We start from the raw sequence: 27,334 nt of genomic DNA, 5'->3' as shown, positions 1-27,334 counted from the left end.
TGGAATCCCTGATCTTTACTTATTTGGGTGTGTAGGTTTTTTTGTTGTTTTTTTTTTGGGGTGGGGTGGAGATTAAACTAAATTGGGGGGTTTTTTACCCTTAAGTGAGGCAGTATTATTTCTAAAACTCCATAGCTGTGCTTTTCTGTATACTACTAAAGCAGCTACAATAAATGTCACTTTGCAACTTCTAATCAGTTATATTGCAGAATAGGGTAATCCTAATTTACAAAATCTTGTATTGACAATTTTGGTGGTGGTGGGTTGTGAATTTTGTTGTAGGGTAAGTTACACCACAGTACATCACACTTGCCATGGATAATCATGTAATGCTTTCCTTCTTACAGTTTGAAGACAAATCTAATGCAGTTTTTGACATTACAGAGAAATGTAAGTGCTTCTTTTATTTATGTGTGTATTTATGAGTAAGCTAAAGTTTAATACTGTACGCATATTCTCTGTTAAACCCAAACATGGTGGTTTTTGAACACTCTTTTTCCTTATTCATAGGTGGTGATATTCTGGATGCAGAAATGTCTGAGGACACGGATCACAATTTAATACCTGCCCTTGAAAGCATATCCTATGAAATGCAGAATCGAACGGGATCTGAAAACTCACTGCTGGATGAAGATGATTATTTTCTGAACTCGGGAGATCTTGCAGGGATTCCAGTTGTTGGGAGTGACAATGAGGACGATCAAAATTTTACTCCAAAAGACAGTCTCCCTTCTACGATTCACACTGAAGATAACCTGGAGGATGGAAAGAGAGTTACAGAACACGAATTGGACAGTGAAAAAGAATTGCAAATACAAAATGCAATCCAAAAGGACATAACTTCATCATGTGACCAGGGCCCTATATTTAAACCCATTCGGAAGGATTTTAGCATAGCAAGAGATAATGGTAAAGAGACTTTTTCAACAAAAGAGAAAAGCAGAGAAGGACCTTTCCAAGAACGTGAAAAACGTTTGGAAAAAATTCCTAAAGAGTTGGATTCCAGATTGAAAAGCAGTTTCCTTGATAAAGCAGGTAACAGTTTAACCCACAGAAATAACAGCTCAGGAGAGGGGAAAAAGAGAACTAGATACAGACCACTCATAGAGTTAGTTAGGTAACTCATTATCTTGGGGAGGGTAATGTGTCCACTTGAATGCAGGGAAAGTATTTTACATTAAACCTTGAAATATGACAAATGCATATTTTATAAATTATGTATTTAGGCTCTTCTGAAAATTCTAGCCTTTAGGCATTGGGTGCTTGACTCCCTTAGCCTTCTTCGGAATATCTCAACCTAAACCCTGTTAATTGAGGCTTTATTAAGTGAGCTCAATGTCACCTTAAACTTTCTTACTGTGATTGTGATCATGTTCTTTGCAGTCTCTTTATACTTCCATTTTTCTCTTCCGTGATTTTTGTCTTTAAAAGTTTGTCAGTAATGCACTGATACTTCTGTGAAATGCATGCTATTAATATGTGTGCCGTTCAAGGAATGTGCCTTTCATAGTGGCAATGGGGGAAGGTTTATTAGAGCTACACTAGTGCCTTCAAGAAGTCAGCTAGAGAGCAGCTTTGAGACACTCTCTCTACTGGAACAAGGAATTTGCTTCTTGGACTCTCTCTCCAACCATCATGGACAGGGCCAAAGGGATGCCTGGGGATCCTCTCCTCAGTCAAGGGAGCCTGAAAGTGGTCTAGTGGTCCTGCTACCCATGCACCTATTTCAAACTTCCCAGGCTCTGGAAGCCTCAGTACAGTGTGGGATGCAAAGCTTGACAGTAACAAAACAAGCTGAAGTAACATATGATCTAATCATGTTCAGAAATCTCTGGGAATGGGGAGAAAGTAGGCTGTAAGACTGGTCCTGGAATGAGAGGTTTCTGATTGCTGCCTTTTAGTGTTCTGCACAATGTACATCTCGGGTATTTACTGCTGTGCATACCCAATCCTGCATTTTCAAAGGCTTGTAACTCTACAAGTATTTTAAAATCAATGTCTTACAATCTCAGTTTATGTCTGAATCACAAAATATTTCTGTCCCAGAGGGGCATATTTTGGAAAATTATGATGAGCTTAAAGTTGAAACTCTCAGAAACTCTTTTTGCAACCTTGAGTAAAGTGGCCACTAACTGTGACAACTATAATAAATGTTCACAAACTTGCTAGACTTATGTAACAAATGCAGTATCTTTGAACATTTTACGAAGAGCATGCACTGAATACATCTCATCATGTATTAGCTGCTAGTGCTTATGGAGTGAGGGAAAGGGGCAGAAAAGCAAGAAATAGATGAGTTGTTTTTGTTTCCTTGTTTTGAAAAAATCAATAGCCAGATATAAATGTAAATGCAGAAACATGGCAGGATCCTCAGAGTTCATTCGGATGCAAATAACCCACAGGGAGAATTCAGAATTTTATGACCATTTCACTGATGTGGGGAAATAAATTGTCTAATCGAAGAACAAAAATCTTAATTCTGCTTGAGCATTATATTTGACCTGCTTTGGGAAGGAAGAGAAGGAGAAGTTTGATTATAATACATTGGAGATATTCAGAGACCCAAGACAGATTTGAAGCAGTTTTGTCTAAGAATTGTATTCACTTTAATATACATTTTCCCCAGTTACTAATCAAGTAGAAGAAACGTTACGGACACAGTTAGCACCACAGATTCCAGAAACTAACTTCAGGGTAAGTTATGGATCTCTCAGGGGTTTTTTTTGGTATAGCAAAATGTATTTGTTTTGGGTATTTCCAAATAACTGTTTTATGTGTGAGTGTAACTTTAAAACTGAATTTTTAAAAAATATTTGCAGTTTGTCTCCATATACATTTTTACTACTTTGAAAGATCAAATGCAGATTATTTTAATTTTTCCCACCCTCTTTGGATGGGGGCCCTTGATAGTAAAGTTGCTGTACACATCATTTAGAGACCAACTACTACACAAGTGGTCCCTGTGTGGTGAGCTCTTCTGCAGTGCCCCGTGCCGTTTGCTCGAAGCTGGGACTAGCGATGGAAAGGATCACTTAATGATTACCTGTTCTGTTCGTTTCCTCTGGCTCACCTGGCATTGTCCGCTGTCGGAGGAGAGGGTACTGGGCCGATGGACCTTTGGTCTGACCGAGTACTGCCGTTCTTATGTGGAAAAACTGCTTAATAGATGAAATCCTGACCCTACTGAAGTCTGTGGGAGTTTTACCATTGACTTCAGCGAGGCTGTGATTTCATCCTAGATTTGTAGAGCCTGCCGGTTTTAAGTGTCTGTTGCTTTGTTCACAAGAGCCAAAGCATTTGAAGAGGGAAGGGAATAGTTACAGACATACAGGAAATGGTCATCTAAACGTTGGATATTGTGTCATTCTTTTCCATATTATTGTGCTTCAGGAGTCTAGCTACCTGTTTGCGAGTAAGGAATCCATTGGTCAGGAGCTGGGGAATTCCTTTGCATCAAATATTAGAATTAAGGAAGAGCCTTTGGATGATGAATATGATAAAGCGATAGCACCACAGCAGGGACTGTTAGACAAAATTAAAGACGAACCTGATAACGCTGAGGTAAGGCTGCCGCTACTTCTTATATTCTGGTTCCTTACACCCAGTCCTGTAAACTGGGTATGAATTAAATCTTGCGCTTGGTTGTTGGTTGAAGCTTAGTCCTACAGGCAGTACATCTTAGTGCAGGGATTCTCTGTCTTTTACTAGCCCCAGTCCCAAAACCAAACAGCTTTTTTCCTCCCATGACCCCGTATCCCAGAATGTTTCATACTGTTTGTTAGGTAAAAACAAAAATGCCGTAATACATAATTTTTTAAAACCATAGCACTGCATATAAGTTTATGATGTCATTTGTGGCTAAAGTAGACACTTCGGTCCAGCCCATGGCAATGTCATGTTTAAAAAATCTAAAGTATAATTCATGGTTTTTATTGACTATTTTGTGAATTGTCACACCTTAGCAGTATATAAAAATAGACTACATCTGCTGTTTACATCTGAAAGATTACCTTCATAAGCATAAAGGCTAGAAACAATTTTTTGGAAATAGAGCTTAGGGATTGTCTACATGGGGATAAAAAACCTGTGGGTGGCCCAGATCAGCTGGCTCAGGCTTGTGGGGCCCAATCCCAAACGTCTACATAGTAGTATTTTCAACCCCAGAGCCTGAGTCCAATGAGCCCAGGCCAGCTGCAGCTGTGCCCTGGGTCTTTTATCCCTGTGTAGACATACCCGTAGAGGCCTTGATTCACAAAAGCAATTAGCCACATGCTTAACTCCCATTGACTTGACTTCAGTTATAGGAACATTTAAGTGTATGCTTAAATGCTTTCTTGAACTTTATAGAAATTTTTGTGACCATACGGAAAAAAGTTGAATGATTCTAAGGTTGAGAACCATTGGTCTAATGCAATGGTGCCCAACCGACGGCCTGTGGGCCATACATGGCCCACCAGTGCATTTCCTAAGGCCCGCAGCCTGCTTCAGCACAATATACTAATGGCCGATTCATTAGCGTTTTGTCGTCATTTTAGTTTACACAAATGTATAAATAGGTTGTTTCTATATACAGTATTGTCGTTCTCAGTGGTTCCCAAACTTGTTCCGTTGCTTGTGCAGGGAAAGCCCCTGGCGGGCCAGGCCGGGCCAGTTTACCTGCCACGTCCACAGGTTCGGCTGATCGTGGCTCCCACTGGCCGCGGTTTGCTGCTGCGCCTGAAGCAACGAACCGCGACCACTGGGAACCGCGATTGGCCGAACCTGCGGACATGGCAGGTAAACAGCCCGGCCCGGCCCGCCAGGGGCTTTCCCTGCACAAGCGGCGGAACAAGTTTGGGAACAACTAGTCTATCTAAATACATACGAAACAAACTGAACTTAAAATATAAATCAGTACAGGTGAGTTTAAATCTTATTAAAATATGTAGAATCTGTTTGGCCTCCCACACAAGACTGTGCTTAGGTTTATGTGGCCCTCCGTAGGTTTATGTGGCCCTCCTGTGTAATAAGTTGGGCACCACTGGGCTAGTGGATTGAATATGGTGGCAGGGGGGCATGGGCAGGATTTTAAAAGTTCTAACCTATCTTTGTCACTTGATCGTTTTGTGGCCTTAAGCAAATCATTTGATTTGACAATGCCTCAGTCTTCCTCATTCCTAATATTGGTATAATATCATCCTCATAGGGTAATTAGTGTTTGCCTAAGGCTTTTAAAAAGAGTGTGTGTGTGTGTGTGTGTGTGAGAATAATTATTCTCTAGGTAAGAGGAGAACAAGGTTAGGGTTTGTAAATACTGATAGTATTGACGCTGCTGCCTGTGTTTTGGTGGTTTTGTTTAGTGGTGGATTTTTTTGTTTTGTTCTTTCTGTACCTTTTTGTACTCTTTCTTCTCTATCTGCCCCTTTTAGTCTTTCCATTTATTTTTCTTTGAAAATCTTTATAAACTTGCACTATGGTGCCTTCTGGGTCCAAGTGAACAAAGATGTTATTCATAGATAAATGTAAAGAAGAAGTTTCCTGTGTACTGGTTAAAGCTGGAAATATCATTTGTAACAACTATTCATTCAAATTTCACCTCATTTTGTTTGTGCAAAGTTCATGAACATTTTGTGATTATTTTTTTTCTCAAGTGTATGTATTATTCCAAATTATTTGACAAAATATTTCATGAATCTCGTTTACTCTAGGACTTGCTAGTTGGTATCTGTGTCAGTGTTTGGTTGGAGAATACAACATTGATTTATTTTTTATTTATTTTGTTCACTGTAATTTAAACATTCATTCTTGTGTGTAATAATTTTCAGATTCTTATTTCAGGCTGTACGGTTTGGCTATGAAAGCAGAACTTAATGCAGGATATCCTTTGCTTATCAAAGGTCATATTGATCAATGTCAGTGAAGACTTGGAAACTAAGATATATGAAGTTTAAATTCTTAGACACACAAATCACTTGGGTAAAAGAACGCTATAGTATTCATCTTTATTTGTTACTGAGGATGTGGAAGCTGGTGAGGATTTTCTTAATTTGGCTTTGTTAAGTTGGGAATGTGTTTTTTCTTCAGTCTGAAATACACAGCAGACTTTGCTGCAAGTGATTTTCAAGGCTGATGCTTTCTAATTTTTAGCTCAATTGTATTGCTTTGAAATTTTGCTCTCTGAGAACCTAATCATACATGATGGACATCAGGATGTGATCCTGTTCCCATTACCAACAGTGCCTGCAGCTAACACTATAATTAAAGGTTTCAGAGGAACAGCCGTGTTAGTCTGTATTCGCAAAAAGAAAAGGAGGACTTGTGGCACCTTAGAGACTAACCAATTTATTTGAGCATGAGCTTTCGTGAGCTACAGCTCACTTCATCAGATGTTTACCCCACGGTAAACATCTGATGAAGTGAGCTGTAGCTCACGAAAGCTCATGCTCAAATAAATTGGTTAGTCTCTAAGGTGCCACAAGTCCTCCTTTTCTTTTTACTATAATTAAAGTTGTTAAAATGTCTGTTTACAGCTGATTTGTAAACCTTAAAAGCTGTAGTGGTTTTCAGTTGTTTTACAGTTGGTTTTTTTTTTTTATAGTTAAAAAAAAAAAAAAAAAAAGCTCTGTTCTGGTGCACACGGATAAAACTTCACTTTAAAAAGAGAAGAAACTTTAAATGTTGCAGTCCGTCAGTTCCCAAAGGGAACTAGTATCCCTGGGTGTTCTTGTGGGAAATTCTAAGAGACGTAACTCAGTTGTCTTAGTAAACAAGTTTGGAATTTCCTCCATCCCCAATAGAAATATTATAAAGCTTGACATTATACACAGTATGTGGATTTTACTGCCCCCACATGCCTGGAAATAGGATAAACTTTATCTGCCTTGTAGATTCCTTTATAGAACATTGAATGTGTTGTGTGTTTTGAAAATTGTTTAAACATTTATATAGTTCCATGAAACTATTGTTTTAGACTTTAGAATCTGCATATAGAATGTGCCTTGCTTCTGGGTGGTGGCTGCTGTTTGGTTTAAATGTCTGGAGAGAGCAAGTAGGGGTGCATGATCTGAATAGAAGACAGGAACACCTCATTTTAGTTCCCACATCTACTCCCTTTAAGTGACTTCCTCATGTCGTTAATCTCTGTTTTCTCATATGTAAATTGAGGACTGTACTTGCCTCTATTTTACAAGGCAAGGGCAAGAACAATAAGTTGCAACATGCTTTGTAACTGAAAAGCTCTCTAATAACTGCTAATTATTTGGGGAGAAGCATGGATTTCTTTTAAGACTTGGCCATCAAAGTGTCTTGAAAATATAACTGACGAAGGGGACATATAATTCATGCTATGAAATCTCCACACAGCACTACACAATTTGCATACACCAATGTGAGCTTTGAGAACGCAGTGGGTATATATATGGTTTTTGTATGCAACAATGTCTGGTATGTCTCTGGCCCTTGATTTTTGACATAGAAGTTTATGAAGAGTTCTCATTTTTTTTGGTTTCTTGGATCTTGTATTTAGTAGCACATTATGAAGGAATTGATGTCCTTTCATTTGTTTTAATGTCACTTTTTGTTAGGTTTGTTTATTTGGTCTCCTTTTCCCTTTGTTCAGGAGTACGGCCAGCAGCCAAAAACTCAGGAAGGGGAGCTGAAGATCAGTGCTGTATTTTCAGTCAGTGGCAGTCCTCTTGGTAAGGAACAGGAAAGACCAAATGTAATTAAATCTTCCACATGTTTCAACTTCAAAAAATGACGCCGTGGGTTAGCATGCTTTTCATTTGCTATCTAACTGCAGCAGAATGAAGTCTGGTTGAGCTTCTAGACACTCTGGACACTCTTCAGTTGGAACCTACAAAATGCTTGTATTTCAGAACCCAAGAGAGAATTAAATCTGGAAGGGGTGTAAAAGTATGTATTTAATTATAACAATGGGTGGAATTTGCTCCTGTGCAGAAGGCCAGGACAAGGCGCATATATACGTATGTATGGACAAAGCTTGTGCATTACTGAAATCCCAGTTAGTCCCTCAAATGCAGAGGCTGGCCTTCTGCACAGGGTGAATTTCACCCAGTACATACTGGCTGTTAATATATATTTCCTCTTGTTTTTCTAGCTCCACAGTTGACATCAGGTTTCCAGCCTGCTGTGGCATCCTCTGGCATGAGTAAAATGCTGCCTTCAGTTCCAACCACAGCCATTCGGGTTTCCTGTTCTGGCTGTAAAAAAATCCTCCAGAAGGGACAAACGGCGTACCAGAGGAAAGGCTCTACTCAGCTCTTCTGCTCCACACTGTGCCTCACTGGATACACTGTTCCAGCTTCTCGTCCACCAGCTTCTACAAAGAAGACGTGCTCAAGCTGCTCAAAGTAAAGCAGTGTTCTAGCTAGTTCTAGTAATAACTAACATTCAGATGAATAATTAAAGGCTTTGTTTGTGAAGAAAAGTTAGCTTGTTAGGGATCACTATTTTACATCCTCTCCTTCCTCCTCTGGCCCCCCAGTATCCACTTCTACCACCAGTCTTTCCTTTCAGAAATACATTTCATTCTCTGCCTCTGCTGATTGAGCTGTCTGCAAATGGTAGTGTGAACTGGGTTTTCTGTCACTGCAAATGGGCTGTTGTATGCAACTACATATATTTTTTAAAACGCTTACCCTGATATGCACACCTTCTTTTTTCCAGTTAAAATCGACAGGAAATAAAAGTTTGCCTCTCAAAAGGTACTTGGTCCCCTTCCCCCATTCTAAAAATAATCATATACAAAATTAGACTTCTTCAAGTTTTTAAATATATTTTGAGAATGCATTTAACAGATGCTCTTCAACTTAAAACAATTAAATTACTAAAGTCAATGAAGTAAAATCAAGTTTAGTAGTTGAATGTAATTGATAGCTTGTATTTCATGAGATTCCCTACAAATTCTAGCTCTCTAAGCTATTTATCAAACTTAGCAATAGGGGTAGTCTCTCCACTTTGCAAGGTAATGTTTTGTCCATTAAGTTTTTGACCAAAGAAGCCACCTGAGAGCACGCAGGTGGCACTTCATTATATAATATCTAACCCTTGCTGAGCTGAAGAAATGAAATTATTGAGCATGAAATAAGTTTCTAGTTATGGGGATATCATGACCTAAGTCAGATGCTCACAACTCCTGTCAGGTATGGAAAAAGAAACTTTGCCCTTTATAGGCATAATTTGAAAAACCTGTTCTGAATAAGAAAGTACCATTGAACCAGGATTTGTTGTCTACTGCTACAGAAGCAGTTTTAATGCCTATAAACCATATCTTCTTTTGTCTCCTTATCTCCAAACTAAACCAAGAGAAATTTTGGGTGTAGCTGTTCAAGCTTTCATCAATATGTAATATATACCATAATCTGAGGCAGATGAATAGCCTCTGAGCCTAATTGTGGCAGGATCTGATTATCAAGGAGAGTTATTCATATGTGGTATTTTTAGTTACAAAAGTCACTTTTCATAGTGAATGCTACTTTGTTTATATCACTGTGACTTCCTCAATAACAGATTTGTTACCTTCAGATTTACAAAGTCAGCAATTTGAGAGTAAGATTTTTAAACAAAGAAGTTTGTTTCAGTGTATTCTGCGGGTTTTATAGTTGAGAAAGGCTACTGTATTGAAATAAAGCCCATGGGAGTGAGAGAGTGTCACACTCTCTTACTACTGCACTACTGCTATTACAGAGAATGCGTTTGGTCTGCCAAGGGCCACAGATGTATCAAGCTGATCTGTCTTTTAATTTTTTTTTTTTTTAATTTAAATAGAGAGATCCTAAATCCAAAGGATGTGATCACTGCGCAGTTTGACAATACAAACTCCAGCAAGGATTTCTGCAGCCAGTCATGTCTTTCTACATATGAATTGAAAAGGAAACCTGTTGTTACTATTCATACTAACAGCATTTCAACCAAGTGCAGCATGTGCCAGAAGAATGCAGTGGTAATTTATATGTAACTTCTACTTTCTAGTTTGAATTTCCTGCAGATCAGAACAGTTTAATATCTCAGACACTAACTATTTTACTTTTTATTCTTTTAGATTAGACATGAAGTGAATTATCAGAATGTTGTACACAAACTCTGCAGTGATGCCTGCTTCTCCAAGTTCCGTTCTGCTAATAACCTGACTATGAACTGCTGTGAGAATTGCGGGGGCTACTGTTACAGTGGCTCTGGCCAATGCCACGTTCTTCAAATAGAAGGACAGTCAAAGAAGTTCTGCAGTTCAACATGTGTTACCGGGTACAAACAGGTACTTTTTTTTTGATACTCCTAAAACTTCATGTGCCCCATCGATTGAGAAGTTACTTTAATTGATAAGTGTAGACTTTAGAATAGACCAACTGAAGGCTTCTCATTAACTCTGTCCTGAATACATCTCTGCCCTTTAATTTCTCAAGCTCTGCTCAAACATGTCACTTTGTCTCCATACCTTTTTTCATGCTACCTTGCATGCCTAGAACGGCTACCAGCAGATGCTAAGCTTCCTCTGACTCCACCTCTGATAAACTAGAAATAGACCTGAACCAAAATCTCATATCCAGACATCACCAACTTTGGAGAAATTCAAATTGACATCCAAACTATATCTCAAGCCTGTCTCTAAGAGAACCCTATGTTGAACACTCAAGCTCTAATGGCTATCCCCCTTGTTTTGTTGTCTTTAGGTTGTAAGTCCTTAAGTGTAGGAACCAGTTACCTGTTTGACACCTGTTTGACACCTACCTACCACAGTATGGTGCCCTGTAGATTTGTAGCTCTGTATAGAAGATAAATAATAAGGCCCTGATATTTTAAATGTAACCTCCATTTTTGCATTGTCCATTCAGGTATCACCATTAAGATGTCAAGATACTTGACTCTGCCTGCAAATCAGGTACTTGGCTGATTAAATGGTGGCATTTGTATCTGCAGGTAATTGATGTGCAGATGCAAAAATGTACCTTCAAAAACAATGATCACTGCTGAAAATTGTAGCCTAAACCTGGATGAAAGAGCAAGGAACAGGTCTTAGATGGAAAGAAACTGGGAAAAGGGAGAAAAATGTATCTTTATGCAGTAGAAATCTGGGAAAGAATGATTTCAAATTTAAGTTTTATGTTGTATGTCATTGGAGAAACCCATTTGTACTGCATAAATGAGTTACGAACATGTATCTCAAACATTTTCATATGACAGTGAGTTGAGGGGCTTTGTTTCCTCTCTTCCCAACCCTGCTTGATTCACTGCCCTTTCTGATCCTTTTAACTAACTTTTTTTTTTAATAATAGCTGGCTAATTGTTGCTTTCTAATGTGAATAGTGAATATTTTATAGCTCTACAGCTAAAAGCCATTAGCTCTATGAAATAATTGTTTCAGTATCACTGGTATATATTTTGTTTTGACATTCCCAGAGAAAAATCTCCATTAACTGGTGTTACATTTTGGGAGTATATATCAATAACTGAAGGGTACAAAATCACAAGAATGTTTTTATCTCTAAAAAAGGAATGTGACTCCAAAAACTAGTTAAGGCTAAACTTAAGCAATCAAACAATTTAAAGAAATGTATAGCAAAGGCACCCACACAACTGTAACTGTCCTCTACTAATGTCAGCCTCCAGCCTTCCTTTTTTTATTCTTTTATTTCTTAGGTTCTGTTCCTGCAAACGATGCAAATAATCCCTCCCCCCTCACCTTCTCCCAGGACTTTAAGAAATTCAGTCTATGGCTGAGCATATTTTAAGTTTTGGTCACTTGCATCCTCCCTCTTTTTTTTTCTTTTTTTTCCTTCCCCTTAATTTTTTATCTCCCGTCTCCTTTTTAGAAGAAATTTTTAAGACAATGTAGTTGTACAGCTTGTACAGTTGCAAATCAGTGGTGGGACTTAGACTCCCTCTGCACCCTCCCATCTCTAACAAACCCACATCCCCACTCTCCTCTTCTGTTCCTCCAACTCCAGAAAGCAGTGTTGTGGGGAGCCAGTGGGAGTGGAGAGATGACTGTGTAAAGGGAGTTGGGTGAAGGGGAATGTGGGAGGGGACAATGATAGGGTCATTCATATCTCCCTATTCATTTATCTTTACCTCTGATATTATAATGGTATCTCTTAAAGACACGAGCTTTTGATTTATAATTAAAACAAAAATGTTATGACAAATAGCATCTAAAAAAATTAATTATTTTAGAAAAAAATTCCCTCAACTGTAGCTAGAGTAAGCATGCAGTATGTAATTTGAAGAGCCTGCAGTTCCATTATTCAGATTACATAAGTCAGAAAAAGGGGATAAATTTCAAAATGATTTTTTTTAAGTGTTTGTTCTGGAAAAGTAGGAACATTTCATCCAGAAAATGACCTGGAAAATTAAATTGTCTTCCAAAGAGCTGTTGGGACAAATTAAGAAACCAAATTAATTAAACAGTGAAAAAAGGGATTTTAGTTCTGTTTGTACGAATCTCAGTATAACCTTAACTATGGAGACCTTACTGGCGCCACCATAATATTTACAAAGCTTATAAAAAAAAGAAAACGAAAGGTTAATAAATCTTTTATTGCTTGTATATAACTTATGCCCAAAATATATTTATCGCAACTGATAAACCAGTTCTAACCAACTGCTTGTCTTTGATGGACTATATACAATGTAAGCATTTAAACTATCTTTCCCTTGTGTCCTTCCACAAAATTCCAATATTACTTGATTACAGAACAAAATGCATTTTTAAGGATAGGAGATGGTAGTTGACTCTAGTCTCAGCCCTGCCACTGACTGTGTCCCATGGCAAGTAACTTCATCTGTCTGTGCCTTCATCTTTCCATCTGCAAAAATGGCAATATTGCGTACCTACTTCACTGGTGTGTTGAAAGTTAACGTTAGCAAAATATTTGAGACACTCCAACCAAAGCTACTAGATGAATGGAATTGTTGGTGTTGCAGCAGTGGCTAGAGGCCCCAGAACTATTATGCTAGGTACTATTTAAACACATAAAAAGACGGGCTTACAACCTAGACATAAAACACGGAGTACAAACAAACATGAGGGAGCATAAGGTTACAGTGAAGAAATACATTGTAAGTAATAAACACTGCAATAACTTCATAAGAAATCAAACTTCACATACACTGGCTCTCATATTTAATCACTCTAGTACATAAATGTGCAGGTTAGATACAAATTTTAAGCTCCAGATGAGTGACTTATTTTATTCTTTCCACAGAAATCAGCAAAAATCACACCCTGTGCACTGTGCAAGTCTTTGAGATCTTCAGCTGAGATGATAGAGAGCACAAATAATTTAGGAAAGACCGAACTCTTTTGCTCTGTTAACTGCTTGTCAGCCTACAGAGTTAAAATGGTTACATCTGCAGGTAACTGTATTCCTTTGTTTTTGTTTTACATCTGTAGTTCCATCTAGTTTTAGATCAAACTTAGTTCATCCTGAAAACAAAGCTTAAAAAATCATTAGAATAATAGGCTGAAATAAAAGCTATGTTTTTTCCTTGTTGTATACACAACTATTAACTTTGCAGTGCTTCCAGTTTAAATATTATCTTATTTTGCCAGGAAAAAAGAATAGAAGCTAAAGTTTTATCAACTTTTAGTTTACTACCTCTTTTTCTTTTTGTGTACTTGGGTGTAAACTTACTTGCATGCTTTGAATGCTGATAGCCCTAAAAGTGGATCTATCTGCTGTGTTGATATCGAATTCACATCCTGTTCCCTGTCTGCTAGAATAACAACCTGTGCAGAATTTCCTATGACTTCAGAGAGCAGGAAGATACCTGTAAATCTTAATGTACTTCCTCTTCACAAGCATGAAACAGACAGGTGTGGTGTGAGTGGCAGGGTGCACTACTCAAGTGCACCGTTTTGTCATGGGCATGCCTACAATTGCAATGAAATTGTACATAAATTATGGTTCTGAGGTGATAACCAGTGCATGGTTTGTTGGTTTGTTTGTTGGCCTTTGTTTGTAAAACACTCCAGTTCTTTGCAGGCCAAGTTCTTTCTCCGCCAGTTAATCATGGGATTTTATCAAGGAACATACATTCTTTTGCATTCTGCATACACCGTGTTCCAGTACTACAATTATAATTTTAAAAAATTATAGCTTTTCATATAGTCAAAAGCATTGGGAAGACTTTAATCACTCTAGTACTCTGCTTCCTGTATCTTGTACATAGGTCATCATGTTTCTGCCAAACCCTTCAAATGTATTATTGTTTAAACAGCAGGTTTTGTATTTTTATTTTTTGTTGTAAAAGGGTTGAGGGTTTTACGTGTCACAAATGACAGGTGAGGGCCTCGGAGCTTTTGCATTTTAACATTCCAGATTGACACTCATTCCCGCTTTGGCTTTAGCTTCTGTCCCTCTGATGCTTCGCTTGTAAAATGGGCAAATGTTTACTGACCTGCCAGCAATACTGTGAGCATTAATTAACAATAAAGTGCAATGCAGGAACTTATGTACCACCATTGCAGTGCTCATGTCAACATATCATAAAGTGCTCAATCTACTCTGGCTGCTGCTTTTTCTATAGGATGTTGGTCATATTCTTTCTTAGATATATCTAACTTTGTCCTTCAGAATGCTTGGTGTTTTTTTGTATGCACAGCATAAAGCCATTTGCAATGCTTTTAATCATGGGTTTATTCACTATGTTTTCTTTTTTCATTGTTTTTCCATCAGGTGTCCAAGTTCAGTGTAACAGCTGTAAAACTTCAGCAATCCCTCAGTATCACCTGGCTATGTCAGATGGGAGTATACGCAATTTCTGCAGTTACAGCTGTGTTGTAGCTTTTCAGGTATCATGTCTAGACTTTCTTTCAAAGTTCAATTAATAGAATGGCAGACTAGTGCTATAATCTCCAAGACATGGGTTTCCTGTTGCAAAATATACCTTCCTCAATTGCTTTCCAACAGAACTTGTTCAACAAGCCTGCAGGAATGAACTCCTCCTCTGTGGTGCCCTTGTCGCAGGGTCAAGTCATTGTGAGCATTCCCTCTGGGGCAACGGTATCCGCATCAGGTGGCACTACCTCGACTGTCTCCCCCAGTCCCATGAGCAGCTCAGCTGCAGCTGGTCTCCAGAGGCTCGCTGCTCAGTCCCAGCAAGTCACTTTCGCCCGCACTGTTGTGAAACTCAAGTGTCAGCACTGTAACCGACTGTTTGCAACCAAACCTGAACTGCTTGACTACAAGGTAATAAAGATTAGAGCTTTGCATGCAGATCTTTCTGAATCAGAAACGGACACAAAACCCTAACGAGGGGCAATAACCTGGCAATAGTCCTTCGGTGTCTTGCTATGGCCAGCTATCCTGGGATTTGGGTAGTAGGTTCACTACAGCAAAACCACCATCAGAATTGGCATTGATTTGCTTCCTTTTTGATTGCCTCAGAAGAAAGGCAAAGGATTAAATGACTATGTAGGCAGCTTTCCTTCTTGCCTCTAGAGATGATCCCTTCGATCAGGAGTGAAGAACATTGATGGGTGCATCTGTGGGAACCTTTCCACTCCCATCTTGTGCTGCACCTGTTCTGCGGACTTTATTCTCCAGCATTATCAAATGGTGACTTTCACCAGCACTAGAAATCCCTTACATGTGTGTTTTTTTTGTTTTTTTTTGTTTTTTAACTATTTAAAAATACTGGTTTTGGAGGGAAAACAAGATTTTGCATAATTGCATTATTCTCATGTAATTACAGGGTAAAATGTTTCAGTTTTGTGGGAAGACGTGCTGTGATGAATATAAGAAGAGAAGTAGTGTAATGGCAATGTGTGCATACTGCAAAATTGAGAAGATTATCAAGGAGACAGTGCGATTCTCAGGAATAGACAAGCCATTCTGTAGTGAAGGTAAGAAAAGGCAGGCCTGTGTGTCAGGTAAATCCTATCAGAAAGCATTCTGCCATAAAATTAGGGCAAGAAAATGAGAAATCTCATCTGTTAACCTTCCTAGGTCTTTGTCCATACTTTACGATAATATATTAAAATAGATTATAAAAGTCACAATTAACTGCAAGAGCTAAATAAACACCTTAATTTGATATAAAAAAATTTTTTTTGTTCTTCCTTTGATGTCTTAGGTTGTAAACTGCTCTATAAACACGACTTGGCTAAACGTTGGGGAAACCACTGTAAAATGTGCAGTTACTGTTTACAGGCTTCCCCCAAACTGGTCCAGAATCACTTTGGGGGGAAGATGGAGGAGTTCTGCTCAGAAGAGTGCATGTCTAAATTTACGGTTTTGTTTTATCAGGTAAGTAGCTTTCATGCGACACTTTCTGAAATTTAAATGCCATAACAAAAGAACTTCTGAAGCCCAAGAGCTGCGTGAAACTGTCTACAGTGGATCTCTGCTTCCGTTAAAATTGTGCATATCTGTGGGAGCTGAATGAAAAAGAAGTCTTTGCTCTTTGGTGTTTTTCATTTACTGTCAGAATTAGTCAGGTTATTTGGGTCTTCAGCCCTGCTTGTTCTCTGACTCACTCTGGGGCACACTCAGCTCACCACCCTGTGCCTCTTTAATTATAAAATCCTGTTTATTGTCTTTGGTGCTGCTCCTAGGCTTTGCAGAGGAGATAGCCAAAGGTAGAAAGGGGAGTTGGGTGCCAGGTTCCCTTTGTGGCTTTGAATGCCCCCCACCCCCCACAAGTTGTGAACACCAGTTCTACATATAGAGGAACCTCGCAGGAGAACACCATATAATGCTCTCATTCCTTAGGCTGTTTTGTGGCAATGCCACTAAATGTTGCGGCTATTATAAAAGTAACCAGCATATAAGCTGAAAGCTTTTTTTGGAGGTAGGTGGGAAGGGGGTCACTTATATGCATGCATTGTTATCCTGGTATTTGAGTTTTTTAATTTTTTTCCCTGTGCTGTTTTTTTTTTAGATGGCAAAGTGTGATGGTTGTAAAAGACAAGGTAAACTCAGTGAGTCTATGAAATGGCAAGGGGAGATCAAACATTTTTGCAACCTGCTTTGTATTTTGATGTTCTGTAATCAGCAAACTGTGTCTGAACCCCCACCTCAGAACAACACAGGTAAAATAGGATGTGAATTAGAACATAAGAACAGAACAATTGCTTTGGATAATGCAGTATGTACATTTCGGGGGAAACTCAGTTCAGTGGATCTTTTCATAAATAATGTACGCACACACCCCCTACTGAGAGAATAGCCATTGGATGGACTCAGGTATATCCCGCATCTTGGCAGCGGGTTAGACTAGACCCTAGCAGTCCCTTCTAAATGATTCTATGATACAGGGCCATGTTTCTCAACCTTTCTGTGCTGGCAACCCGCTTTGGTCTTTTAAAAAAATAAATAAATATATTTTTTTACCCTCTACTAAACCAAAGCCTGAGCCCTGCTGCCCGGGGCTGAAGCATATAACTTAGCTTCACAGGCCCCCCTGTGGCATGAGGCCCCAGACAAGTGCCCTGCTTGCCACCCCCTAATGCTGGCCTTGCACTTGTGATCCCTCCTCACTCAGGTTGAGAAACACTGATATAGGGCTTTTCTGCCTCTTGTTACTTGAATCCTCTCTAGCGGAGAAACAAGATTTCTCTACGTGTTAAGTAGACATAAATGCTCAATGTAGAGAAAACGAGACAAATAAGAAATTATTTTTTGAGTGTCACTGTTCGCAAAAGCACATTCGATTAGAGTAATGTCCATTGAAGAGATATCAGGCATCTGGTTTTCTTGAAGCGGCCCACATGGCAGCATTATATTTGGCAGAATCTACGTATTAATTAAAAAAAATACATTTGTAAACCTCATGATTGCGAAGACAAACTTTCAAATGTGAACTCAGTTTAACCAGTGCTGGGTTGTCTTCCCAAATGTGCAGACATTTTGAAACAATGACTCCGAGCTCCAGTTTCGTTAGGTGTTGACTCTTAAAATATTAGTGTTAAGCTTGATGTAAGCTGTAGCTATTCCTCACTGATTATTTGAGCAGATGGAATGGGAAGGAGGGTGAAAGTTCATCCCAAAGGAATAGGAACTGTGAGTTGCTGTAGGGAATGAAGTGTTAGAGGGGAGGAAGACAGGAAGAGGTAGAGAAACAAAGGGGAGAAATAGTAGTGGTCCTAAAGAGGGGCATATTCTGCCAGTGAATGATAGTGACTGCAACACTGTAAATTACTCACCAAATAATAAATAATATTAAAGTGTATTGTATGCTTCCAGGCCATATTCTACCCTTGATCCTTGTGCAAATCTCCTATTGATAGCAGTGGGACTTTTGCTGTGGATTGAGGGTAATATGTAACTCAGTAATTTAATTTATACTCTCACACCGTCACTAAAACATTTGACACTCCTGGTGTAGTGTAAAGTTTGTCAGTTAGTGTGTTTTAAGTAGTAAGGATAGTGATAGGTACCATGGCCCTGATTTTCAGAAGTTCAGAGTACCTGCAACTTCATCTGAAACAGAAGTGCTACAGGTGTGCAATACTTCTGAAAATCTGGCCTCATGTCCGGATTAGTACCAGAGACTCCTAGGAACAGTACCTTTTGTGAAATATGGTAAACGTGGGGATTATGAATGTCAAGGACTTAAACAAACCTTTGATAGTGAAGAGTCTTGTAGGACATGGTTACAATTCGCCTGAGTTGTTTAGATTATAAGGATTTTGGGCATGGTCTGTCTCTTATACTACAGTTTGTACAGTTCCTAGCACAGTGCAGTCCCATTCTCAGTTGGCCCTATGGCACTTATGTAATAAAACATAATAATACAAATAGAAAGGTCCTTTCATGCTGTGATGAACATCTGAGATGTCCCACTGATTGGGTAGCATGGTTTGCATATGGAATTTAAAGAAACAGATTTTTTTTTAATCTAAATTGAAAACCTGCAGTTGACACTTACAACAAGCTTTTAACTATAAGTGTGTATATATTGGAGTGGAGGGTGGGTCTTGCATCATATGTTAGACTAGCTATGAATACGCCCTGTTATCAGTAATATTAATGCTTACACTGTATTTCTTCTGCTTTTTCTAAACAGCAAACCTTTCCATGACACCAACGTCTTCATCAGGCCCTCCTTCTCTAAGGAAGGATTCAACTCCAGTCATAGCAAACGTGGTATCCCTAGCAAGTGCCCCTGCTGCCCAGCCCACGGTTAATTCCAACACCGTCTTACAAGGTAGAATTCCTCAATACTCAATTTCAAAGTCTTTATATCTTTTTTTCCTTGGGCTTATATTTTGGTTGCTCATAGATCTGATAGGCAGCATTAGGTCCTGCTCTCACTGAAGATAACAGGCCCAGTTCTTCATTGCCCTGCACTTTGTGCCTTCACTTATACCACTGCAGAGCCAATGTAAAATGCTACCAGATTAGAATGGCGAGGGTTTCACATTCACTTTGCATAGGTGTAAATAACTATAATGTTAATTAAATTCAACAGAGAATTGGGCCCAGTGGGGATTAAGACTTGACCTCTGTAGGAAGAGGGCCCTGCTGTTAGGCAACACAGAAATTAAGTTTATGCTGTTCTAATTAACAGGTGCAGTTCCTACTGTGACAGCAAAGATCATTGGAGATGTAAGTTTTTTGCAAAAGAACCTTTACGCTTCCTCCTGCTCTCCCTCCCCCACGCTTTGCTCAGACACACTAATTTGTTAGAGATATTATCCAAACATCAAATATCTCTTTTCCATATGTAGTGTTACAGCAGTTATTTAAACTGATCTTTTTTCTGACAGTGACTGAGATTCAAAATACATCCAACGTGTTAACATCTTCATAGATAGCTAGAATTTTTACTGCACAGAGAAGTCTTTCTTCTGGTGTACACTGGTAAACTGCTGATTTGATGTTCTAAACTACGATATGCCCATTAATGCAAATATATGTTCCCTCCCCTTAGTGGAGTCTCTACTGTAATCTGATCATGCTATTGGAATAGATGATGAGAGAGAGAGAGATTCAGCACAGTGTGCAGGAAATTAGAAACAAAACTAATCAGTCTGCTTACAGTCAAAAAAGTGATCCTAAGATTGACGGGCTTGGTGTGTTCTACTTTTATATTTTTTCCCTTTTAGTGACTTCACGTGAATTTGCCTAGTTGATGGGATATTTCTAATTGCATTCCCCACATGGCATCTGAAAACTAAGCTGTGTTCTTTCTGGGTCTTAGATATTTGTTAAACAGTTAAGGTTTCAAATCAGAACTTAGCCAGCATTATTTGTTATCTAAAACAAGACACTCTTGCAGGTTTATTCTCAGCAGTGTTGACAGCAATAAACAAAACACCCTTTGCTTCACTGACAGAAATAAGAGAGAGATGTAAAGACACACGAGGAGCAAATAAGATACCATTTTTTAAAATTTTTTGTGGTTATCACACTTTAACAGTAAAGTATGTTGCATACCAAATTCTCCATTTTTTAAATTATATCTGTCTTATATTGCAGGAGGCTTGTATCTCATATTGTAACAAAATACCATAGCCAAATGTATTGAACTTAACATACTTTCTTTTCTGTATTTAAAACCAGGCTAGTACTCAGACAGATGCCCTGAAACTACCACCATCACAACCTCCAAGGCTTTTAAAAAACAAAGCATTATTGTGCAAGCCGATCACCCAGACCAAGGCCACATCTTGCAAACCTCATACCCAGAATAAGGAATGCCAGACTGGTACGTGTCAGGTTGCCTTCCTTTTTAAAAAAAGGCCTGTATTGCAGGTGAATGAGTAACAGTGTGTGTGACAAGGATTTCTAATATTAAAATAAAAGGGTTTTGCTTGATTGCATAGTGCTTTTAAGCATCATTTTCTGTTATAACTATATAAGAATCTCCATCTGCATTTCTTGAAGTGCATGAAAACTGCATGTGGAATGCATCTTGGAATCGTCTCTAACTTTCACAAGGGTGCCATCGTCATGTTATAGACATGGAAAGTGAAGCAGGGAGGTCAAGAGACATGCTGAAGGCTACGGAGGGACCTTGTGTTGCTCTAGGATTAGAATTAAGGAGTTTTTGGCTCCCAATTTGAGTACAAGACACAAGATCGCGCAGTCTAGTATTCATTTCAATCATACTTCTTCTGATAGAACAGCATATGAAATACCTTTCTCCGCCATTGTTCATGTATATGGTCACAGTATTGTTTACATCTGAATTGTACACCTAACAGTTTCTAATAACAGCACTAAAGTTAAATGTCACTTCCAAGGAAGATGCAGGGGATTTGCTAGAGTAAGTCCATAAAAAGAGTGGAGTGTCAAACTTAAACCCAGTGTGGGTGAATTAAATAGTTAGATATGGAGTAATCCACTTGGCATGTGTAGGTGCAGTTTTTCAATAAAATGCTGGCTTTTATTGATGCAGACAAAGGCACAAATTTGGCATCCTCTTTGAATACTTGCCCTAAACGTTTTAAGGCTATATTCCAATTCAAGTGAAATCAATCGTAAAACTCCCATTTGACCCTTTGTGACCAGGATTTAGCCCTTGCCATAAAAGGGGGTGGAAGCTAGTCCGGTGAAGAGTGGTCTAAGTCATAGCCCTTGACTTTCTGTGATACATACATTTATCTGTCTTGACAGGAATCCTGTCCTGTTTCAGGTAAATCTGTCTTATTACCTGGCATGTAATCCTCTGTTAAGAGCTAGGGGCAGGAGGTGTGCGCTCAGCTATGTAGACATGTCAGTCACTGGGATGAACGTACAAGGTTGTGCGTGGAGAGTTACAAGCAGAAGTCACTGTTAATGGAATTATTAATAATGATTCTCCATGGACCACTCTGAGATATTACTGAGTTGTCAGACGCTCCCTTGCCTCTGGGAACCAAACCACTTTTTTTTTTTTTTTTTTTTTTTTTTAATATGACAGAGGAAGATGAAGTTCGACCCCAAATCCTTGTGGTGCCTGTTCCTGTACCAGTGTTTGTGCCCGTGCCCCTTCACCTCTTCACCCAGTATACGCCAGTTCCACTTGGGGTCCCAGTACCTGTAAGTTACCCTTTAGCTCATCTGACAACTCATGGTTATGTTCTATGGCCTGCAGTTTACAGATTGGTCTTGCTAGAACAAAGAACAGTGAGGGTTATATTTGTTCTTACTCTGTCTAAACACATCCCAGTAGGCAGTATTCGGGGGAAAAGATGGTTGCAAGAGCTATAGTCATGTCCCATTGCCTTAGAGGTCACTTAAAATTTAATACCCATCCTCAAAGAGCTTCTCTGCTACTGTACCTTAAATTATAACCCAGGGGTCCCAACTTCATTATCAAAAGATTTGAATTAGATAGAGATTTCCTAAAATCTTCGGCCTGAGTCTCTCTTATCTATAACAAAATACCCGCTTATGTAGCGTTTCTACCACTGTCCCAGGGTGCTTTCAGAACCTCTAGCAATGTAAATACTGTAAACATCCTTTTAGGAAAAGAGTTAGCATAGGCTAATCCAATGTGAGAATCTTGGGTTCAGATTCAGATCCTGGGGTCTAGGTCCCAGAGTTTTCAGAGGCTGGAAGTGCCACAAAGGCCATGTGTTCAGACATTGAGCTCTTCTGGCACTCAAATCTCTGGTCAGTTATGGGGTTTAGAGGGAATCCCATCCAGTCCTCTTCCACTTGATTCGTTTTGGTCATTATGCAGAGTCATAAAGCTGGGCAGTAGGGGAAAGAGGTGGTGGTAAAAGGAATCGTTCCGGTTATTGCAGAGATACAGCAAGTTATCCCATCTGCAGATAGACTAAAGGGCAACACAGACTAAGAGCCAGAGGAAGAAAAATAGCTGGATCCTCTTCAATGCATTTGGTACACAAAAAACTACTTCATGTACAACAAAACAAGTCATTGCTCGGAAATCTAAACTTTCCTGTGTGTGTTTAGGTTCCAGTTCCCATGCTTATCCCAACTACTCTGGACAATGCTGATAAGATCATAGAGACTATTCAGGACATCAAGGAGAAGATTCCCACAAATCCATTTGAGGCTGATCTCCTTCAAATGGCAGAAATGATTGCAGAAGATGAAGAGAAGGAAAAAACGCACTCTCATGGAGGTATGTGATCATTTTAAAAAGGATATTAAAGGAAGCATTTCTGTGAAAGGTAGGTAAATGTCAGCTTTGCCTGCATTGGACCAGATGCCCCTGCCTCATGCTGTGATAAGCCTTCCTTTTGCCCCATCAGCAAGCTGCTATTTTATTTTCCCATGGGCAAATGCAGTGAAAATGGCCTTCCTCCATAAGGGATTTTGGTTACCCGTCTCTTAAAGCCAGGATGCTTCCTTGAATACTTTAAACGCATAGTCCATTCAGAAATAATTTTGCTTCCATATCCTGCCGTCTGTTTTTTTGTTGTTTATTTTGAGGGCATGTTTGTTTTTTCTTTAAAATTCATTTACGATTGCTGCTCGGTTCCCATTGCAGGTCCTGATCCCCTCACTCACAAGTAGCCACATGTGATTTTTTTCAGGGGTTTATGGGCTAGAACCTTGGGTATGGTTGAGCTGTACTTGTCAAAGGACCAGAGGAGGTACAGGGGGCCAGAGGTGGCAACGTGGCATTTTTACACTTCCCTGATCTTGGGGGAAGCCAGGGGCTGGTCTCACTTGCATTGGCAGTAAGAGACCCCAGGGGGTGCGGAGCTGTTGCCCCAGAACTTTGTGCATTTTCAGGTGGTGTGCACCAGGAGAGTAGCATAGAGCTGGTTATGCCACCCAAGTGCTTCCCAGCTGTCTAAGTCGGGTTTTCATCGACTGGACTGTAGAAGGGATTGGGGGGAGAAGGGGGAAATCTCCCCTTATGAAAGATGGGAAGCAACCTGAAAAGTCAAAACAAAGATCCTGTTTGTCTGCAAATGACCCCAGTAAATAGTGAGGTGAGGAAAAAAATTAAGAAAATGGTGTGTGAATGATGGGGGGTTTGGGTTTATTTTTCCATGAGATGACTGGAGCCCAGGTTAAGGTGTATTAGTAGAGTGATAGTGGGGAATATAGAATCTGCACGCCACCTGCCCGCACTATTCTTCGCCCAAGATTGACTGATTAGTCTCATAACCTTTTGGATCAATTATATGAGCTAAGAAATTCTGCATTTCAGCTGCTGTTTTAAATAAGTAAAATACTTCATGTCCATACGAATTCTAGTTGTATTTTTTTTTTCTCTTAAGGATCCCAAACATCTGAGCATGAGCTATTCCTGGACCCTAAGATATTTGAGAAAGGTTGGTATTTTATTTGCAGAGAGGACTTGGGTCCTACTGTACATCTCTTTTTCCGTTTGGTGCATTTGGTGTACATGGCTCCTCTTAATTGCAGATCAAGGCAGCACCTACAGTGGAGACCTAGAATCGGAAGCAGTGTCAACTCCACACAGCTGGGAGGACGAGCTGAATCACTATGCCTTACGATCAAATGCCATGCAGGATCCAGACCCCGAGCTGAGGCAGTTCTCTAAAGGGGACATGGAGCAGGACCTGGAGGCAGACTTTCCCTCAGGTTTGTGTAACATGTAGAAAAATGCACTGTCACGTATTAAAAAAAAAATCTACATGATTTGCTGGGAACTAGCCTTCCGTTATCTTTAATGCAAGAAGTTAATTTGCCCATGAAGGGCTTATGTTTGTTACTCAGTACAAATGCATGTTCTTAAAGCTGCAGTACATCTTCTCTAATAGAGATACTTGAACCCTATAACATAGAGCACGTGTTTGCTTACACTTTAAAAAAACATCGTTTAGAGGATTTGATAGAGAATAGTGGTTACTCTTCATTGACTGCTTGTGAATTTGACACCTCTCTGTCCTGGTGGGAGTCTTAATGAGTCTTTCATAAGTACAAAGGATATCAGTTTCTTATGTAGAGAAGCACATCAGTGTATTGGGGCTTTTCCCCCTACCCTGAGAATTCCATGTCCCTTACATAGGAGTCCTCCATCTCCGAGCTTCCTTCTAGCTGACAACCTCAACAGAGCTGCTTTACAAACTTAATACCACTGCTTAACTATCCAGTGGTAATGCAATAGGAATATCCAGATGTGGCATCTCGAATTTTAAGATAGTTAGTAATGTCTGAAACTCTCATTTCTAGATGGCCCCGTTAAATCATATAATTAATTTAACTTGTGCTGATGTTGTTTTGACTTTAGACTCATTTGACCCGCTCAGTAAAGGACTGGGTCTCCACTCACGTTCACGAGCAAGGCGGAGACATAGAGATGGCTTCCCACAGCCAAAAAGACGGGTAAGAAAGCATCCTTCCATCATATTAAAAACTCCATGTATCTAAGGTGCTAATCTTACGTACATATTTACTTTTCGTGAGTTTGAACAAACACAAAATAAGGAAACAAAGATCAGGATTGGAAATATTTTATCTACATTTTATGTTTATTCTATAAAATTAGATATTTTTGTTAGGAGGAATCAGTGTTCTTTTTATAGGGTAGCATTTAAAGAGTGTGTAGCATTTAAAAGCAACTTTTTTGGAGCCTATATTTTTATTTGTATAATAATGCACAGAAAACTATCAAGTTTTACTCGTTTATGCATTTTAATCATGGGCTGTGGCATTGCTGTCCAGGGATTAGGGCAGGAGACTAGAAGCAAGGAGACCTATGTTTTGTCTCTGTCATTGACTTGCTGTGTGTGCAGAACCTCCCTGTGCCTTAGTTGTCCCTTCTTTAAAATGAAGTTAATATTTCTCCACTCTTTATGAAGTCCTCTGTCACTCTGTTATAACAGGAGCTTCAGGAGTGTAAGCGTTTTCTAGCTGGTCAAAGTGTAATGCACTTTTCCTGTGAGATCAGGTTAAAAGGGGTCCGTAACTGGACACTGTTATATGAGCTTTTTTGGATTTCCTGCAGGGGAGGAAGAAGTCCATTGTTTCTGTGGAGCCTCGGAATCTTATGCAGGGTTCCTATCCAGGCTGCTCTGTTTCTGGGATGACCCTGAAGTACATGTATGGGGTAAATGCCTGGAGGAATTGGGTCCAATGGAAGAACGCACAGGAAGACCAAGGGGAACTAAAATTTGGAGGTAAACTTTTTTCTGTTGAAGCAAAACCTGCTACTTGGAGGACACCTGTTGTGATGTAGCTCTCAAGATGGAGTCAGAGGCGTGCCATTGATACTGAGGCCCAGGTCCCTAGGAGCAAGGATTTTAGGAAACGGGTCTCAAGTTTCATGGCTATTGGTTTTGGGTTTTTTTAAGCATCTTTTTTGTCTATTGTTTTTAATCTATTATGTCACCTATCGAAGCAGGACTCGAAATTTGGAAGTTGAACAGTATAAATATTACAATCACTCATGTCCCTACAAGTGTTTATTTTATGCACATTTGTACTTGATTTGAAGCACAGGTGTGTTTTATAGAGGTGCAGGGTTCTGACTGAGCTAGCATAGGGTATGACCCTGTACTGACCCTTGTGTTGTCCCCATCTGTTTCTCCAGAATTTAAGTATTCATATGCCAGTTTTGTAACTCTTCACTGGTTTTATAGTGAACGATGAAGCAGAGAATCAGACCCTTCATTTCTTGCCCTTACAGTTACATAGAAAAATCTTCCAAATGTTTCCCAATGCTATGCTACAGCTCAGAAAGGCACGAAGCATTCCTTTTATATCATTGGTACGTTGGCTCTAGAGCCTAATAATGATGTCTGAAATGTCAACATTGTTAACATTTTCACTGGTGGTGATTTTTAGCAGAAGCATCCAGTAATTCTGGGGTTCTGGCAGAGGCTGAGTCCAATGCCACTGCTTCCCTTTCCCTCTTCCCTAGTCTGACCTAGGAATACACCAAGAGTTTTATGGGCATGCTTTCTGAGGCGAACTGGATTAATAAATCCATTAATTTAGAAATAGTAGTTGAGAGTTGTGGAGGGGTTTGGTTGCAGAGAAGAGAACAAATGGATAGATTTTAAAATACTTTTGGGGAAATAAATTAAAAAAAAAAAAAGTTTCTGAAACAGAATGGGAGGGGTTTATATCAGAAAGGAAAAATCTTCGGATTAGGAAGAGAACTTTTTCCCTGTGCTCCTTTGGAATTTTTTTGTTATATAAGAACAGCTGGTTGTAGGTTCCCACAGAAATGCAATCCATTCAGTTTTTGTCTATCCTATGTTTTGCGGGTGAGGGAACTCCACTCATCTTCCTGCATACTCCCAGGAGCTGCCTCCATACCCAAACTTACCCCACAAAGGCTTTCTGTCTAGTCTGCAGAAGCAACTTGCCTATGGGATGGAGGGAGCAAGCCCCGTGCATTCACTCAGAGTTCTCTGACCATTTATTCTGGAACCAACTCTTATGTTTGCTCTTCTTCCCACTCTCCATATCCTGACCCTTTAAACGCTTAATTCCTTCCTCCCTTTAAG

General features: G+C 39.4%; 1 protein-coding gene across 10 annotated transcripts in view; it reads left to right on the top strand.

Moving 5' to 3' along the window:
• Positions 1 to 27,334, top strand: part of LOC140900495 (zinc finger MYM-type protein 4) — a 55,770-nt gene that overhangs the window by 18,573 nt on the left and 9,863 nt on the right. For 9 of the 10 annotated variants that reach the window (XM_073317856.2, XM_073317858.2, XM_073317859.2 and 6 more), the window contains 23 exons: positions 348 to 390; positions 511 to 1,035; positions 2,627 to 2,694; positions 3,391 to 3,561; positions 7,598 to 7,676; positions 8,099 to 8,351; positions 9,769 to 9,943; positions 10,043 to 10,255; positions 13,203 to 13,353; positions 14,676 to 14,791; positions 14,910 to 15,188; positions 15,694 to 15,844; positions 16,075 to 16,247; positions 16,882 to 17,032; positions 19,009 to 19,149; positions 19,513 to 19,550; positions 20,508 to 20,652; positions 21,850 to 21,968; positions 22,851 to 23,022; positions 24,134 to 24,187; positions 24,282 to 24,461; positions 25,111 to 25,205; positions 25,828 to 25,999. In XM_073317856.2, the coding sequence (XP_073173957.1) occupies positions 534 to 1,035; positions 2,627 to 2,694; positions 3,391 to 3,561; positions 7,598 to 7,676; positions 8,099 to 8,351; positions 9,769 to 9,943; positions 10,043 to 10,255; positions 13,203 to 13,353; positions 14,676 to 14,791; positions 14,910 to 15,188; positions 15,694 to 15,844; positions 16,075 to 16,247; positions 16,882 to 17,032; positions 19,009 to 19,149; positions 19,513 to 19,550; positions 20,508 to 20,652; positions 21,850 to 21,968; positions 22,851 to 23,022; positions 24,134 to 24,187; positions 24,282 to 24,461; positions 25,111 to 25,205; positions 25,828 to 25,999 (3,598 nt within the window). In that variant the 5' untranslated portion in view covers positions 348 to 390; positions 511 to 533. Of the gene's footprint in view, positions 1 to 347; positions 391 to 510; positions 1,036 to 2,626; positions 2,695 to 3,390; positions 3,562 to 7,597; positions 7,677 to 7,770; positions 7,894 to 8,098; positions 8,352 to 9,768; positions 9,944 to 10,042; positions 10,256 to 13,202; positions 13,354 to 14,675; positions 14,792 to 14,909; positions 15,189 to 15,693; positions 15,845 to 16,074; positions 16,248 to 16,881; positions 17,033 to 19,008; positions 19,150 to 19,512; positions 19,551 to 20,507; positions 20,653 to 21,849; positions 21,969 to 22,850; positions 23,023 to 24,133; positions 24,188 to 24,281; positions 24,462 to 25,110; positions 25,206 to 25,827; positions 26,000 to 27,334 lie in introns of those variants that run through there. The other variant, XM_073317862.1, reaches the window with a different exon arrangement.

This window comes from Lepidochelys kempii, chromosome 19 (assembly GCF_965140285.1).
Source record: "Lepidochelys kempii isolate rLepKem1 chromosome 19, rLepKem1.hap1, whole genome shotgun sequence".
Classification (NCBI taxonomy): domain Eukaryota; kingdom Metazoa; phylum Chordata; order Testudines; family Cheloniidae; genus Lepidochelys; species Lepidochelys kempii.
Note: the sequence above shows the minus strand (reverse complement) of the source record. Positions and strands in the feature narration are given on the sequence as shown.